The sequence below is a fragment of the Quercus suber genome, unplaced genomic scaffold (genome assembly GCF_002906115.3).
Source record: "Quercus suber isolate HL8 unplaced genomic scaffold, Cork oak 2.0 scaffold_1, whole genome shotgun sequence".
Lineage (NCBI taxonomy): Eukaryota > Viridiplantae > Streptophyta > Magnoliopsida > Fagales > Fagaceae > Quercus > Quercus suber.
Genome location: NW_027069468.1, coordinates 2,732,781 through 2,749,737, shown reverse-complemented (window position 1 = coordinate 2,749,737; position 16,957 = coordinate 2,732,781). Strand labels below are relative to the sequence as shown.

The following is a 16,957-nucleotide window of genomic DNA, read 5'->3' as shown; positions in this document are numbered from 1 at the left end:
AGGTCTGGTTTTGAAGAGAATAAATCATAGCTAAGCTTATATACCTAGGTTTTAAGGATGAAATTGTAAAATTCCCTTTATAAGCTAATCAGGTCAAACAGGTTCAATAGGTTGAACACGAACACAAACCGTTTAATAAACGAGTTAGCTATGTCAACCCAAATTTGACCCGAACCCGTTTAGTCTCAACCCATGACCTGTTTATAAACAAGTTAGCCATGTCGAGTTTGTGGGTCGTGTCAGATTTTGCCACCCCTAGCACTGAGGCTGTCATACTGGTAGAAGTAGGACTAACGAGTTACCGAGTCAAAACATATGAAGACCAGAAAAATCAGTAGGAGCTTAACAGCAATCTGGACCTAGTTGATGAAGCTAGAGAAGAAGCTATGAAGCCAATGGCCAAGCATAAGGAAGCAATGGCCAGATATTATAACAGAAAGGTTAAGGTGAGAAGGTTCAACACTGGAGACCTCATCCTGAGGAAGGTGTCACAAGCAATAAAGAATCCATCCTAAGGAAAACTTGGACCAAGCTGGGAAGGCCCCTATGAGGTAATCCGTCATTCCAGAGAAGGCTTTTACTACTTGAAGTCTTTAGACAGCCAGGAACTACCTCGACCATAGAACATAAAACACTTGAAGAAGTACTACCAGTAAGAAACGCTTTACATTTCAAGTTGCCTAACTTTCATATCAGTATGTATGACAACCATTACTTTCGTCATTCATAAAGTCAATAATACATGAAAGCATTATCCATGCATATTTGTCAATAATTAGCCATGATCTGCCATGTGCAATACATACTTATCAACAGTCACCCATGATCTATCACTATCAAAATGTGTGCAACGCTTAGGAGTCATCCTTGGGAGACGTCTCAAGGATCTCCATCACCAAAAAGCTATTCACGCACAGTCAATGGTATCATAGCCATTAAATTTGTTGGTACACAACTACCAAAGTCGACTAAATCAGAGTTGTTCGAATACAACCAACATAATCGTCATTCAAGATGAAACAAAAATGGTTAACCTAAAAAATGCTCCTATACCACGACTCTAAGTCACGAGTACAGCACAACATCGTCATTCAAACATGACTCAATAAAACATTGTTCAAACACAGCTTAAAAATACTAAATTGTTCAAATACAACTAACATCATCATTCAAACATGACTCAATAAAATGTTGTTCAAACATATCTAAAAAATACTAAGTTGTTCAAACACAACTAACATCGTCATTCAAACATGACCTAATAAAACGCTATTCAAACACAGTTAAAAAATACTAAGTTGTTCAAACACAACTAACATCATCATTCTAACATGACTCAACAAAAGGCTGCTCAAACACAGCTAAAAATACTAAGTTGTTCAGACACAACTACCATCGTCATTCAAACATGACTCAACTAAAAATTGTTCAAACACAGCTAAAAAATGTTAAGTTGTTCAAACACAAATAACATCATCATTCAAACGTGACTCAAGCATAGCTAAAAAAAATGTTAAGTTGTTCAAACACAACTAACATAGTCATTCAAACACGACTCAGTAAAAAGCTGTTCAAATGCAGGTTAAGTATGAGAAAGTTGTTCAAATACGAGCTAAAACTAAAAGTTGTCTCAGCACAACTAACATTGTCACACAAGGTTTCCAAAGCATAAAAGAGTTGGCTACTACAACTAAAAGCAAGAAAACTGTAACCTAGTCTATCATCATCAAAGAAATTGTTTAGTTACCCAAAACAACGAGGCCAAAATAACTGTTTAGTTGCCTAAAACAACAGGCCTAGAAAGAAATATTGTTCTTGCCTTGCAAGGAAATGAAAAGAAAAAGGAAAAGTTACTATTTGTCAGGGACAGAATTTGTAGGGGTTATAACAGTGGCCTTCTTTATTCCCTTGGCAACGTTTATCGTTTCCTCCATCACATTCTCCACGGCGGCCTCAGCAAACAGGAGCTCTTTCTCAACGTCATCCATGGCTAGACCAAAAAAGGTCTAAGCCAAGGTGGTGTTTTGCCATCCATTTCATGAGAAGGTCAAAGCCCTCTACGTAGTACTTGCACAATTCATCAGAATACTTGTCAGAGTCTTTGAAATCCTGTATTGTCATGGCCCCAGCGTTCTCCAGCTTCAGCTCCAGGTCACCAATTTGCTTGTCTTTCAGTTTGCAGAAATCCTTCTCCACTTGTAGGCTCTTCTCCAAGGTTACCATGCGCTCTTTGTCATTCTTAGCCTCGGCAATAAGGATAGCAACCCTGTTCTTAAGCGTCTCATTTTCAGCAGATAAAGACTTGACAAAAGGCTCAGATGTAGCCACCTTCTTTTCTAAATCCAAGAGCTTCCCAAAAACGAATAGGGACTCCCCCCAAGGCCTACAAAGAAATTTTCTTTTAACAGAAGAAAAATAAAAGAAAAAAGAAGAAGCAGAAACGACCAACAACACATACCTGCACAAGCTTTTGGATGTGAGACAACATCACCTTATCAAATGACTTCACCATTAGAGGGTTCAAATCGTCCACAAAAAGTGCCTTGTGGGCCTTCAAAGCTGCTGTGTTAGCATCATTCCAAAAGGTAGGAAGGAAGGATTTACCACTAGCCTTTTTCTTCTTCTTAATCTCCTCCCCACCAGAGGCAATCATCTCCAATGACGAAGTAGTAGAGGTAGGGTGCTTAGCAAGCAAGTAAGCAAGAGGAATTGACGTCACAAGGTCTTTCTTAGAAACATCACCAGTCTTCTTCTTAGACAAGAGACCACTAACGGTTCCACCCTTGGCCTTCTTCTCTTGAACCTTGGCTAATTTCTGTTTGCTAAACCTAGTTGTCATTTCTGAAAGGACGAAACAAAAGTTAAAAAAAAAATTAAAATAAGAAAAGAAAAGAATGAAGAAGGAAGAAACACGCACTCTTTTTCACAATTTCCAAACTTTTCCGAACCTTAGTAGATGGTTCCGAACCTAGAAAGTTCAATGACAAGTTCTGAGGAGAAATGAGCTCGTCAAAATCCTTGACGAACTCGAGATACTCCTTTACTTTCTCAACACGATGCTGGTACCTCTTCTTTAGACGAGGACGCTAGGAAACTGCAAAACAAAGGCACCAATGAGCCATCTATCATCGTCACTAATAAAGAAAGAGGAAAGCAATCAAAAAGATGAGAAAGACACACCAGACACAGGAACACTCCAACTACGAAAAAACTTGAGGGCTTCGTCCAGATCCTCACCAGTGACGAACTCCTAATCACTTCTATGGATAAAAAAGAAGTTTGGCTTCTGATTTTGGAGAGAAGATGGGTAATCAAGGATTAACCTAGAAGCCTCATCCTTCCCTGTGAGAAAACACGAGATAGTCCAAGTTTTATAGAGTGTGGGAACAAAAGTAGCTTCCAAGATCACACAATCATTAAACGAAGATAACCCTGTCTCGAGACCACTAAACCTCACTTCAGACATCTTTAATAACCTAGCTACCTGAGCAGAACGAGAAACTAGAGGGAATAACAAAGAAAGAACGGAAGTGTACGGATAGTCCGCCCCTACAAAGAAACTAACTCTCTCAAGACATTCCCCTCCACAAACTCGAGCAAACAGCCTAAATGAGCAAAAAAGAAAGCTATCAAAGGACAAGCTACCCTAACAGTGGAATAAATCTACCATGGAAGAACCAAAAAATAAACAGAAACACGAAGGACTTACCAGGTAACGTAGGATAGAGAAAGGGAGCTTGGAGAAGAAATAAACCTTAAAACGGAAACTGAATAAAGGAAAAATACAAGGAAAAGAAAAGAGGAGGGAAAAATGCAAAATAACTGGCCAAAACACATGTGGGAAAACCAAGGCATGTCCGCACGACGAGCACATCCTGGACATACATGTGGCATTCAACTACTCAAACATCAAAATCATCATAAATGCATAGCACACGGAATATGAAGTGTCAAACGGATTTGTTCTTATCTCGTCTAAAAGAAGAGGAAACGAACAAAAGGGGCAGCTGATGAACCAGAAATTTATGATCGTCATTACATGAAGATCGTCGTTCACCTAGTGAAGACGTTACGCATTTATTACGCACATTGATGATGAAACATAACGGACGGAGCAACGGTCACAAAATGAGTTGTTAATCACCAGATAAAGATTTTGTAATACATTAGCCGTTGAGCATGAATGCAGCACATCATTGCCCATTAATAAGGCACGTAACTATAAAAGAGAAGACAACAGAAGTTAAAGGTACACACAAATAATCTACGAAATCACTCTTAACTCATTTTTCTCTCTAGAATCATTCTCCCTTACTGACTTAAGCATCAGAGGCAGTTTGGCTAACGCCACAACAGCATGTTACTCTTCCTCTTAGTTCATTTTGCAGGATTCTCATCCACGGAGATGACCCCATTCACAGCATCGTAAAATAAATCAATCTTGAACATATAATTTTATTTGGCGATGAGCATAAGCGGTAGGGGGGGCTGGATTTTCCAAAAACGCCCCCTCCCCCTCTATTTAATGTTAACAATTTTAAATATTTAGTATATTTTAGGTGATGGCCCCCTTAAAAAAAAAAAAAAATTTAAGTATAAATTCTCTTTAATTCATTGTTGTCTACTTTATTTTCCTTTTAATATTGACTTTTTTGTCATATATAAGTCATTAATTTTAGGAGCATTTAAAGTATAAGTTAATAAAAATATATAAGTAAATTTCTTTGGCAAAAGATTTTACACTATGTTTGGAAATGGGAGAAGGGAAGAGAAAAGAAAGGAAAAGGAAGAAAGGGGTATCATTTCTCCTATTTGGTTGTATTATGGAAGAGAAAAGTAAATAAGGTGGAGTGGTGATATTTCTGTGGGGCCCATTGTTTAGGTATCAACCCAATTTAGGTGAAAATGGAGGAAAGGAGAGTATTAATTACATGGGGTCCATCGCTTTATATTATAAAATGACTAATATATTTTTAACGTTTTTAAGAAATTACCAATGGTCTAATGTATGAATTTTCACATCATTAATAAGGGCACAAAGGTAAAAGCGTGCATTTTTTTTCTTTCTCTTCCCCTTACAAACAAACAAGGGAAAGATAAAACTCGCACATTTTCTTCTTTCCTTTCTTTCTTATATCCAAACACATCAAAAGAAATTCTTTTCTTTTCTTTTTTCTTTTTCCTTTTTCTTTCTCTTCCCTTCCTCTTTTCCTTTCTATTCCCTTTCCATAGCTACAACCAAACAGAGTGTTAATTCTTTTCCAAAAATAAAGTTTTATGCATTTATATAGAGAGTTAAAACTACCAGGATACAATAATATATTTGGCTTGGCTCCCCTTGAGAAAATTTTCTTGCTCCACCACTAGGTGATGAGCTGACTCAGCTCCTAATCAAAATAAAATTAAATAAAAAAAACTGAAATTTTAATACTGAACTCGACTAGTTCAGGATGGAGAATGGAAGTGTAATTTACTATTTTATATGGACTTAGTATTCCAGAAGTCCTCACCAATAAAGTCACACGAAGAAGGGAGGCCAAGTAATCATCTAGAAGATTGACACTACGTGTAATTTAAATACGAAATGGGTACGCCACATAAGTAACACATGGCCGTCCGTGCAATTTCGTTCATCGGAAGCATAATGGGATAACGGTCTAGTCAGCTCAGCAGTATTGGAAGGATCTAACTATGTTTTGGTTTTACTAGTCAGGTCTCCCATGAGAAAGTTCAAGGCTATTATATATGACTCTCTATCGAAGATACGAATATATATACAATCCATCACTTTCTTCTGGATGGTCCAGGTCATGGATGACTTTTTGGGTTTGGTCTCAAAATGTCTCTCATTATTCTGCAGCTCATGTGTATTATACCCCAAATAAATCTTAATTTTTTTTTTGGAGTAGATTTATTCTAATTTTTTAAATTAAAAAGGCCATCGATGATATCAATCCAATTTTTTTTAATATATATTATTGCATATTACGTACACGACATTCCATTAAATTTACAAAATTAAAAAATAAAAATAAAAATAAAAAAAACCTCAAAAACCAATTGGACTAACTAATGGATGGTCAAGTTTATTTTTGAAACTTTTTTTTCTTGAATGGGTGAGTAAAAGGATAATGTCTGGCAACAAACTTTGATTGTAGCCCATGGTTATAATTCTTACTCAAAAGTTGACATAGTTATATATTTTAAAAATCTAACCGTTAACTTGCATATTTTTTATTTTCTTAGTACATATGTCAAATTTCTTGTCAATCATATGCTATTTATTATTTAATCTATAAACTTATTTTATTCAGAATATTAATATATATTTATATATATATATATATAAGTGAAGCTGAGAGAAACTCAAATTAGAATTCCAAATTAGAGTTCTAATTTTGCATCATGTGTCCTAATTATTTATTCTTAAAGATTTTTATTTCTTAATTTTAGAATCAAATGTGAGACCACATCATAAATATTCATCCAAATGTGTTATTAAGTACAAAAACCAAAGAGTCTAGAATAAATGAATCGTAAAAAAAAATGTTTCACAATAATTTTTTTTTTTTTTAAAACATAAACAATTTACATTTTATATTAAATCATTTCCTTACAAAATTTTTTAAAGAGTTAACAAAATATAAAAATGAATATCAATAGTATTTAAATTATATATGTATATATATACGAATTATATTATGCATCTTATTGTATATTTTTAAGTGTATCCATACATATGTTTTTAATGTCTGTGAGTCTATTTCTTTGTCTTTAAATGCTATAGGTATAGCTCTATTAGTTGCTTTTGAATTATCTAAAAAGATGTCTTTTTTGCATGGTTTTCAGACCCGGACCGTTTATTGAACCGTAAAAGAGAGAGGTTTAAGGTTTTTGAGGTCGAACCGAGGTTGAACCGGGGTTGAACCGTGATGATGTCATAATTAATTTAATAATTAATTAAAGCCTACATATAGATATTAAATTTATAAAACTAGCAAAATTGACTAATATATCTATATATGTGAGGGAACTTTTAAAATTTTCAGGCATATATTTAGTAATTAAATAAGATAGTTAATAAAATAAAATAATAATCATAAAAACATTAAAATTTATGATTAATTTTTGAAGTAAAGTTTGTGTTAAATTGTTTATATATATATATATAAAAAAAAAAAAAAAGAACCGGGGTTGGACCACTAAAGAAAAAACTTAGGCACAGTACTTTAGGTACTGTTTTTTAGATTTTCTCTTAAAATTCAGTTATGTGGCTACTTAACTAAAAAAAACACTTTCATTCAATGTGAAAAAATCTACATAGCTAAATCTTTAAACTGGAAACTTGAGGAACAGTACGTCTTACTCTAATAATAATAACAACTATATTTTTTAGAGTATTATAAATATAATATGAACCAAAAGATAATGAAAAAAAAGAAAGAAAAAGAAAAGGGTCAGGAATACGTTGATAACAAAATATCATTATCACGTGGGGAGGGATTCAAAATTGAAAAGATGGTCTGACACTTTCAACTCCCACCATTCATTTTCCACTATCCTTTGTCATTTCCAATGCTAGTCACATGCTTGGGTTCATAAAACTTAAAATCAGTACAAACGAAAACAAAAAAAAAAAAAAAAAGCAAAAGAGAATTAAGTCATCTGGAGGAGAGAACGAAACAAAGAAGAAGAAGAGAAGAGCAAGAAGAATGGGTTCGTTCAGGTGACCTACGGCATGATGAAGGCTGCCTGCTGTGAGGGTTGAGTTCTTCATTTGTGCTTTCTTCTTCTTCTTTGTTGTCTTCTTCTTTCTCTGCTTCTTCTTCTTTGTTTTTTTTTTTTTTCCCCCTTTCATTTGGTTCCAAATCTAAAAAACCCCAAGGTACACTAAAATTTTGGCCGGTATTGGCCGAAACTTTTCCAAAATAAAAGGAACCGTGCGAACCATGAAAACCGGCCACGGTTCTCAGAACCGTACGGTCCGATCGCGGTTCAAGCGGTTCTGTGCTTTTTTCGTATGGAGGGGTTCTTATAGTTAAAAGAACCGCAAAGATGAGCGGTTCGAGGTTTTTCCGGTCGGACCGTACGGTCCGGTCCGGGTTTCAAAACCTTGGGTTAGAAAACTACATTCAATGTACCAAGATGTCCAATCATCTTATTAACAGTTTAGTTTGGTATCAGTCTTTAAGCATACATCAGCCTTTACACTATATTGTTATATTCAACATAAATTTTGTGTTGAATGAACAACTATTTTCATGTTATACATCCCATTTACAAAATGAGGGGTTTTTTTTTTTTTTTTTCCTTTTTTTTTTTAATGTGTTTCGCTTGTGGAATTTCAACATCGGGTATTATACAACTATTTTCATGTTATACATCCCATTTACAAAATGAGGGGTTTTTTTTTTTTTTTTTCCTTTTTTTTTTTAATGTGTTTCGCTTGTGGAATTTCAACATCGGGTATTATGCCAAAAAACACAAGTTCTCTCAGTCAGCTTTCAGCAACATCTTCCAAGTTTGAAGTGATATGAAAGGATTCACAAATTCAGCATTACTTTGACATCGCACAATTCAACAAGCAGTGAAGACCTAGGGCTTCCAAAGTACTTAATCCACATAAAAAGAAATGAAACAACAGCACACCAAGTAATACAAGGATCACTTTCCATAAAAATACACCTGGTGCAATCAAAGTCATTACTAGTCAGCATCTAATATATACCAGTAAAAACAAAAGTAAAAAGACAATAGAATGGCTATTGGAGTGTTTACCAATGAACTAAAAATTATTGGAATGAAAAAGTTTTAAACATTTTCTTTTTAATTTATTTTCCCCTTGGCTTGAACTATCAGAACCTAGATATGAAATGAATCAGTTTCCTACCATGAAGCCATGAACTAAAAATACATGCTCAAGGTATGCCATTTTCATCTCTATTATCATATCTAGTAAACCTTCATCCCTCCCTCCCTCCTGTTTCCTTCAGAAGGTTAAAGTTTCTAAAGACTTCATTTTGAACATATAATTAATCAAAATGGAAAGTTTCTGTTTATGCTGTATCAAAGCCACTGTACTTTATAGCAGAATAAAAACCAGGACATAAGTAATAAAAAAAGAATAAGAAAACTTCAAAGTGTATAGAGTTGAGTAACTTGAGTTCAAACTTAAACTGATCGGTCATGTCATGAGCTTGATCAAATAAATGTAACATATTAACCATTTTCTAAAAAACTCATTCCTAGTATGTATAGTCATCTAGGAAAAAATACACACATAAAAGCGACCCAACTTCCCCAATTCAAGATCTTCTAGATGGGACCCATAAAATGGATGGTTCAGATTGATTATGTAAACAATACCTCGTGCGTAGGGATCCAGAGCTGCCAGATATATATATAGGGCAAACAAGCATGCATGCAAGTGAAATGAATAAATATAAATAGGAAGGTATATAAAATCAGTTTCAGATAAATGATGTATCTTTATCAAATGAGGAAAGAGTTTCAAGTGGAAGTGGAAGTGGAAGTGATGTCAACCATAACAAAAAATGCTTAATGACAACAGAAGATTAGTGTTCATTTTCACACAAACATCATAGCATCACATGCACCAAGATTGAAAGGACGCCTATGATGTGAATCTCTCATCAATTTATATAGCATATCGAAAATCATACCTTGATAGACCTATCGGCATAGCCCACTATAAGCTTTCCTTGCCAGCACAACAAAGCTGTTATGACAGAACCACAAGGGATTGATCCAGTTGGTGTGATATCTATTTGGAACTCATCATCTAACAACTCCTACAAGTCAATAGCTAAGTTAATGAGTCAATAAAAAATGGGAAATAACTCAAATTGAGGGGGAAAAACATCAACTGAACAATGGGTCATCCATGCATCGAAGTTTAAATTAGATTCAGAGCTGAAAGAAATTCCAGAAGCCACTAAGCAATACAGCATGAACTCTCAAATGGGCTAACATGAAAATTTCCCAATTCTCATTGTTCACACACAAACAAATACCATATTTTGTATGTGTACCTGTACTTTTAGAATTTTGTCCCAACCTCCAGTAAATAGCCATTTACCCTCCATACCAGTTGTAAAAATGGCACCTTGATGCAATTTCACAGATTTCATTAGCACATCATTCCTCCAGACCTGAAGGAAGTGGGAAAAGCATATGGTTACTTAAAATGAAGTCCATCATAAAAAACAATAACAAACAGCCAATCCTAATTGGCTTTGAGACTCAAGCATGACCAAATGAACAAAATGCTAGTTCTTATATTTTAGGTTCTCGGAAGTTGCTGTCTGTTCATTTCTGTTTGGGAAGTTCAAAGAAGAAAGCTTCTACTTTGTCTCACCATTCAGCTATGATTTTGAACACCTTATAGCATTTAAATGAGGCTGCCTTCTTTTGAATGTGTGCAAAGCAGTTTCAATATATATATATATATATATTGAAACTGAAAAAATTATGGTAAATGCTCAGCCTAAAATGAAAAAATTATTTCCGGCATTTTTTTTTTTAATAGTTTGGCAGGCTATTAATATCACTAACTTGAGAGTATCTTATCATTTCATATCTAAGTGGTGTCAAAACCCCTTGACTAATTGAACCAAGCTCAAGCAAGGTAAAAGAATACAATACCTTGATACATCCATTTTCAAAAGATGCAATGAGCATATCCCCATCAGCAGTAAGGGACAAGACAGATGTCACATTTCCAGGCATGTCCTCCCCCAAAACTGCCAATGCACTATGATCATTAAGACTCCATAATCGAATTGTTCCATCCCAGCTGCCACTGTAAAGAACCCCGTCGCAAACTGCTAGAGTGGAAACTACTGACTTATGTCCATTCATTGTGCAATAAAGTGCCCCATCCTGGGAAAAAAAATCTAGTCTATGTATCATCACATAAAATTGGAAAATATGTGAGAAAAAATAACATCTGTGATAATAATAGCAATTACCTTCAATGACCATGCTTTTATTGATTTGTCTCCACTGCCTGTATAGAGATAGCCATTTCCTGAAATGGTCAGGGCATGGATACCACTATAGCGCCAATCTTTCTCTTCATACCATTTCTTTATAGGATCTTGCCCAAAAGGGACCCTAATGGCCCAAACAAATATGCCACCACTATTATCACCACTTATGCACAGCTGTTCTTCATCCACATAAACTAGAGCCGTGACTCTATGCTCATGACCTCTAAAAGTGTGTACGTGAGAGAAGTCCTGCATGATATAGGCACCAAAGAAATTAATTGGAAAGGATTATCAGAGAAACCATACGATCCCAAAAATAAGCAAAATAAATAAATAAAATGAGAGTAAATCCCTAGACCTTCAAATTATCTTCAAGGAAACTTTATGACATCATACAATCAGTTTCTATCTATCTTCAGTGTTCTAATCATGCTAATGCAAAATTACAAATGCTGTAGTGAAACAATATGCACACTATAGATGACAGCAAACAGGTACACACAACAAGGCTTGCTAATACATTTCAGGGATGATTGTTTAGAATGCAGAACAATACAGAATAAATTATCATTACTACAAGCAATCTTTATCAATCTTTACTACATGTAATCCTGCTATTATACAAGGTTTCCAAAAAGCTAATGACAACAATTGCAACTCACTGCAAAAGGATCTCACTGAAATGTTCAAGCAATCTTTCAAATTATAAATAAAAAAGCAATCAACACTGATGTATTAAGGCTTTTGGCCAGGTTCAGGCCCATTCTGGTACTACAAAAAACTATCCAGGAAAAAATGGTTATAAAAGTCACATTTTTTTGCTAGGTAAATAACTCACTCGTCCAAGGGGATTCATTCCCATACCCTCATCCACCATCCCGTACCTATGGGGAGGGGGAGGGGTTGGAAGTGAAGTGCCATTTGGCCTAAACGCCATTGGCTGGTTCTAAAAGCTACACTGTTCTGTTCTGATATCCCAGATAGCAACTCCCTCTTACATTCTGGATAGGCAATATTCCTATCAATACGCTTGTGTGTGCATGAATGTATCACAGCATGCAAGTATACAAACATAACAATTAAGGTGTGCATGCTTCATGCATAACTTTTATACATCATTTTCTTAAAACTTTTCTTTTATAGAGTTATACTAACTGAATCAACTACACAGAGGGATGTGAAATCGTGCATGTCTAAGGCATTTCAAAAAATTTGCTCAATAGAAGATGTTGAAACTACGCAGATTGGTGCACTTCATCAGTTTGAAATTATCATCAGCAATGATGGAAGCAAAAGACTTGTGAAAAATTGAATTGCTTAACATATTCCTCTTCTTATTTTTTAGGCATTAAATTACTAAACTCCTTACTAATTGAACTAGTTGTAAAACATATAACTTCAAAAAATTGTGACTTTAGAGTGTGTACCTGCAATGACCAAACTTGAACGGTTTTATCAAATGAGGAGCTAAACAGAAAACCCCCTACAAGAAAGAAGAAACGTTGTCATTTGAAAGCAATATGCTTTTTAAAAAAATGAAAGTTACACACACCCAATAGCCAATGAGTTCTAGTTTAATTGCCACTTCCTTCCCTTATAAGATTAAGGTGGAGGGTGAGATCATGGGTTCAAAACCCATTGCAATAACTAAACAATGATGAGCAAATCAGTCAACCCTAAGCTCTACATTTGCAGGCGAAATCCCCCAAGAAAGGATCCAACTGTATCTTAATAATAAGAAAAGTTACGCACGCAGCCAATGGGTTTTCAACTCATGACATTACCCTCCAACCATTCTTATTGGAAGAGGAAGTGACATTTGAGCTAGAGCTAATTGGCATTTGAAAGCAACATAGTCATAAGCTAAAAGAACCAAAGCTCCCCAAAAACGTATTATATTTTTTATATAAGGGGAGGAACAAGAGGAGACTTGAACTATTGACCTCCATTTCTAATGTGTGGTCCCCGGTCGATTGTTACCTTATGGGCTGTGGCCTGTGGGGTAACAACATTTTATTTTAATCATGTTCCTTGATCTTGGGGAGCATAAAAGTTTTGCAAACCGCAAATCAGAATTTCTACACTTTAATAGGAATATTTATATGGGTTAAAAGAAGAATATTCTGATTATGCTCAAAAACCAATCTCACAGCTTGCATACAAAGCCATGTGACAGTGAATACCAAAGAAGTTTCAAAGCTCTGAATACATGCTAATTAATAAAGAACAGAGCATAATCTCCAACTTACAAGCCTCAGTTTTGTATTGTTTTTCAATTATTATTATTGATAAATTCTACACACACTCAGTGGGTCTTGAACCCACAACCTGACCTCCATGCAATTATGATGGGAGGAGGAAGTGCCAGTTGAGCTATAGCTCATTGGCCAACTTACAAGTTACAAGCCGTTCATATGTTCCCAATCAAAGAGAGCTGGATCATGGTAAGGCTTAAACAATTCTCATTAGTAGACATCTTAATCTTCAAGTTTCGGCATTTTGACAGTCTTACACCTGAATAACCAAATGGCCATGCATGGATTATTATTGCGTATGGTGAACAATTATTGACATCACACCATATTTGGAATCATACCTCCAACTGCTAATTCTGTAATACAATCAAGATGGCCCTGAAGATCTTTACATTTGATCACTCCCTCTGAAAGGCCTTCAACAAAGCTTTTGTCAACCCTCTTATCAACTTGATCAAAATCTGCTCCGCCATCTTCTTCCTGTATTTCTGCACTTTCAGTGGGCAACTGACACAGCTTCCCAAAAATCAAGCAATGATATGTGTTATTCTCCTTAATTTCCTGCTCAAAACCACCTGTGATATCAAACTTAGGTTTGATTAACAACTCCCTTATGCATCTCCACATATCAGTTGCAAGCGGGCGACTTCCCTGATCAAAATTCAAACATTTGCAGAGAATCTGACTCAATGAAGCATATTCTGAACCCAAGTTAGTTTCCAACAAAGAACGAACTTTCTCCACCCAACCCGTATTCAAAGTAGAATAATCAGAACCTTTTTCTGCACATATTTCCAAAGTCTCTTCAGTGAATGTTTTTCCAATAATAAGCCTCATTAGCACACAAGCTAATGACCAAACATCCGAGCTACAATCAACCGAACATCTTGAACTTCCACATTCCACTGCAATCCCCTGTTTCTGCAACAACTCAAGCAAAAGCTGAGGGCTCAAAAAAGCCTCATTTTTCAATAAACCACTGAAAATCACTCCCATCTCATTGTCATCAATTCTTAACTTACCAGAAACAGCTTCCACAACATTCTTTCGAAGCTTCCTTCCAGCCACCAATACCGCACTCAAATCAACACAAACACGACCAAAATCATCAAAACTAAAGCACGAAAGATCCAAACACCCAATAACCAATCCTTCAAAATGCAAAGCAATCACAGCCTCACAAATTCCCGCACCAATCATCGCAAAACCAGAAATCCCATCTTTACTCAAACCCTCTTCATCTTCACCAAAAAACCTATCTCCCAAATCACCAAATTTCTCCAACAAACTCCCATTCTGCCTCTCACACACTAAACTCAAAAACCCACCTTCCAAATCACCCCACAAGCCAAAAACTTTACACACAAACTTCTTCTGAGCTCTCAGAATCAAACCCAGTTCCTCTCTCTCCTCCTCTCTCATCCCACTCAAACAATTCATAACCTTCACAACATAGCTATAACGAAACACAGAAGAATCATCATCAGCATGTAAAGAAACAAGGCGTAAAACACTCACCCTTTGGTTCTCATACAAGCCAACACGAATCATCTCAGCTTCCTCTCCTTCTCCTTCAATCAAAACAGCATCGTTGGGTAGAACCCATTGTTTCCAGAGAGAGAAGAACTCGTGAGACCAGAACTGAGGCAAGAAATGGTGGGATTGGGAATGGCAAGGGTCGTAATTCGGAGGAGTTTTATCGGGTTTATGGGAATTTCCGGAGAGGCGGAGGAGGTCGATGTTTTTGGGGAGAGCGGTGGGGCCTTGTGAAGGGTAGTTGACAAGTTGGTTACATTCTGGGCAGCGAATGGTGTGAGAATACCGTTGGGGAAGGTTTAGGAGGCAGGCTTCGCAGGCGGTGTGACCACAAGCGAGTACGCGGGGGATTACGGTGTCGCCGTCGTAGTTCTGGAGGCACACCGGGCACTCCGGCGACTCTATCTCCATCACCCAAATATTATTATTATTCAAAAACCAGTATCAACGTTTTTGTTTTTCGTTACATGGCGCTCCGTTCTGTTGTTTTTAACTTCTTCTTGAACGCAACGTTTTTTTCTTTTTCTTTTTTTTGGATAAATTGAACGCAACGTTTTGGTAACGAAAGAGAAAAAAATTTTATTTGAAAGTGGGTTGTGTCCTCTAAATATAATAGATTCTAATATTGTCATATCTAAAATTAAAAATTTTGTTAAAAAACACATTGTTTATTAAAGTTGAAAAGTGGATTGGAGTGAGCACAAGAGACGGTTTATTGCAAGCAGTTCCCAAATACACTAAAAACACGAAAAAAAAAAAATATATTTGTCCTTAATTTACAAACTATGTAATAAAATGCTCATGTTTTGAAAATATTTAACAAAATATTCTCTTTTTTAAAATTGAATTTAACAAAATCGAGGTATGTGTAAAACTTGATATCCTTAAAATCGAGTTATATGTATATTTTTAAGTGGAACTTGACATTAGCAATGTCAAGTTTCACTTAAATTTTCAAAAAAAAAAAAGAAATTTAAGTAACAAAATATGCACAGAACTCAACATTGCTAATGTTGAGTTCCACCTGTAACTCGATTTTGTTAAAATCAAGTTTAAAAAATAAGGATATTTTGCTAAATAATTTCAAAACATAGGCATTTTGCAACATAGTTTGTAAATTATGGGGCAAATGCCCATTTTATCTGTTAAAAACACTTTAAAAGTTTTCATTTTTAGTGTAATCTTGCAGTGTTTAAAACACATTGTGCGCACAACTCTTTTTTTTTTTTTTTTTTTTTCATCACAATCCCTATATAATGTTTAAAAGACTGTTTCAAACCCAGTTCCTCTCTCTCCTCCTCTCTCATCCCACTCAAACAATTCATAACCTTCACAACATAGCTATAACGAAACACAGAAGAATCATCATCAGCATGTAAAGAAACAAGGCGTAAAACACTCACCCTTTGGTTCTCATACAAGCCAACACGAATCATCTCAGCTTCCTCTCCTTCTCCTTCAATCAAAACAGCATCGTTGGGTAGAACCCATTGTTTCCAGAGAGAGAAGAACTCGTGAGACCAGAACTGAGGCAAGAAATGGTGGGATTGGGAATTGCAAGGGTCGTAATTCGGAGGAGTTTTATCGGGTTTATGGGAATTTCCGGAGAGGCGGAGGAGGTCGATGTTTTTGGGGAGAGCGGTGGGGCCTTGTGAAGGGTAGTTGACAAGTTGGTTACATTCTGGGCAGCGAATGGTGTGAGAATACCGTTGAGGAAGGTTTAGGAGGCAGGCTTCGCAGGCGGTGTGGCCACAAGCGAGTACGCGGGGGATTACGGTGTCGCCGTCGTAGTTCTGGAGGCACACCGGGCACTCCGGCGACTCTATCTCCATCACCCAAATATTATTATTATTCAAAAACCAGTTTCAACGTTTTTGTTTTTCGTTACATGGCGCTCCGTTCCGTTGTTCGACTTCCTTCTTCTTGAACGCAACGTTTTTTTCTGTTTTGATAAATTGAACGCAACGTTTTGGTAACGAAAGAGAAAAAAATTTGTTCTATTTTGTAACCCACCACCTGTAGTGGAGCCGATAAAGCTAATATATTTTGTAAAAGACTTGTGAATTCTTAATTTAATGTCATCCCATGCTTTATCCCAAAAAAAAAAAAAAAAAAGAGAAAATTTTGATTTGAAAAGTGGGTTGTGTCCCCTTC

The 16,957-nt window shown here is 35.9% G+C and overlaps 1 protein-coding gene across 1 annotated transcript; it reads right to left on the bottom strand.

Annotated features, from left to right (window-relative positions):
- Positions 1-8,404: 8,404 nt before the first annotated feature.
- LOC112022151 (uncharacterized) lies at positions 8,405-15,276 on the bottom strand. Its single transcript, XM_024054731.2, has 7 exons — positions 13,609-15,276; positions 12,440-12,495; positions 10,992-11,261; positions 10,666-10,902; positions 10,053-10,172; positions 9,684-9,812; positions 8,405-8,685 (listed from the first exon to the last, which is right to left on the bottom strand). The coding sequence occupies exons 1-7, from the start codon at positions 15,212-15,214 to the stop codon at positions 8,665-8,667; spliced, it is 2,439 nt and encodes an 812-aa protein (XP_023910499.1). The 5' UTR covers positions 15,215-15,276; the 3' UTR covers positions 8,405-8,664.
- Between the last annotated feature and the right edge of the window lie 1,681 nt (positions 15,277-16,957).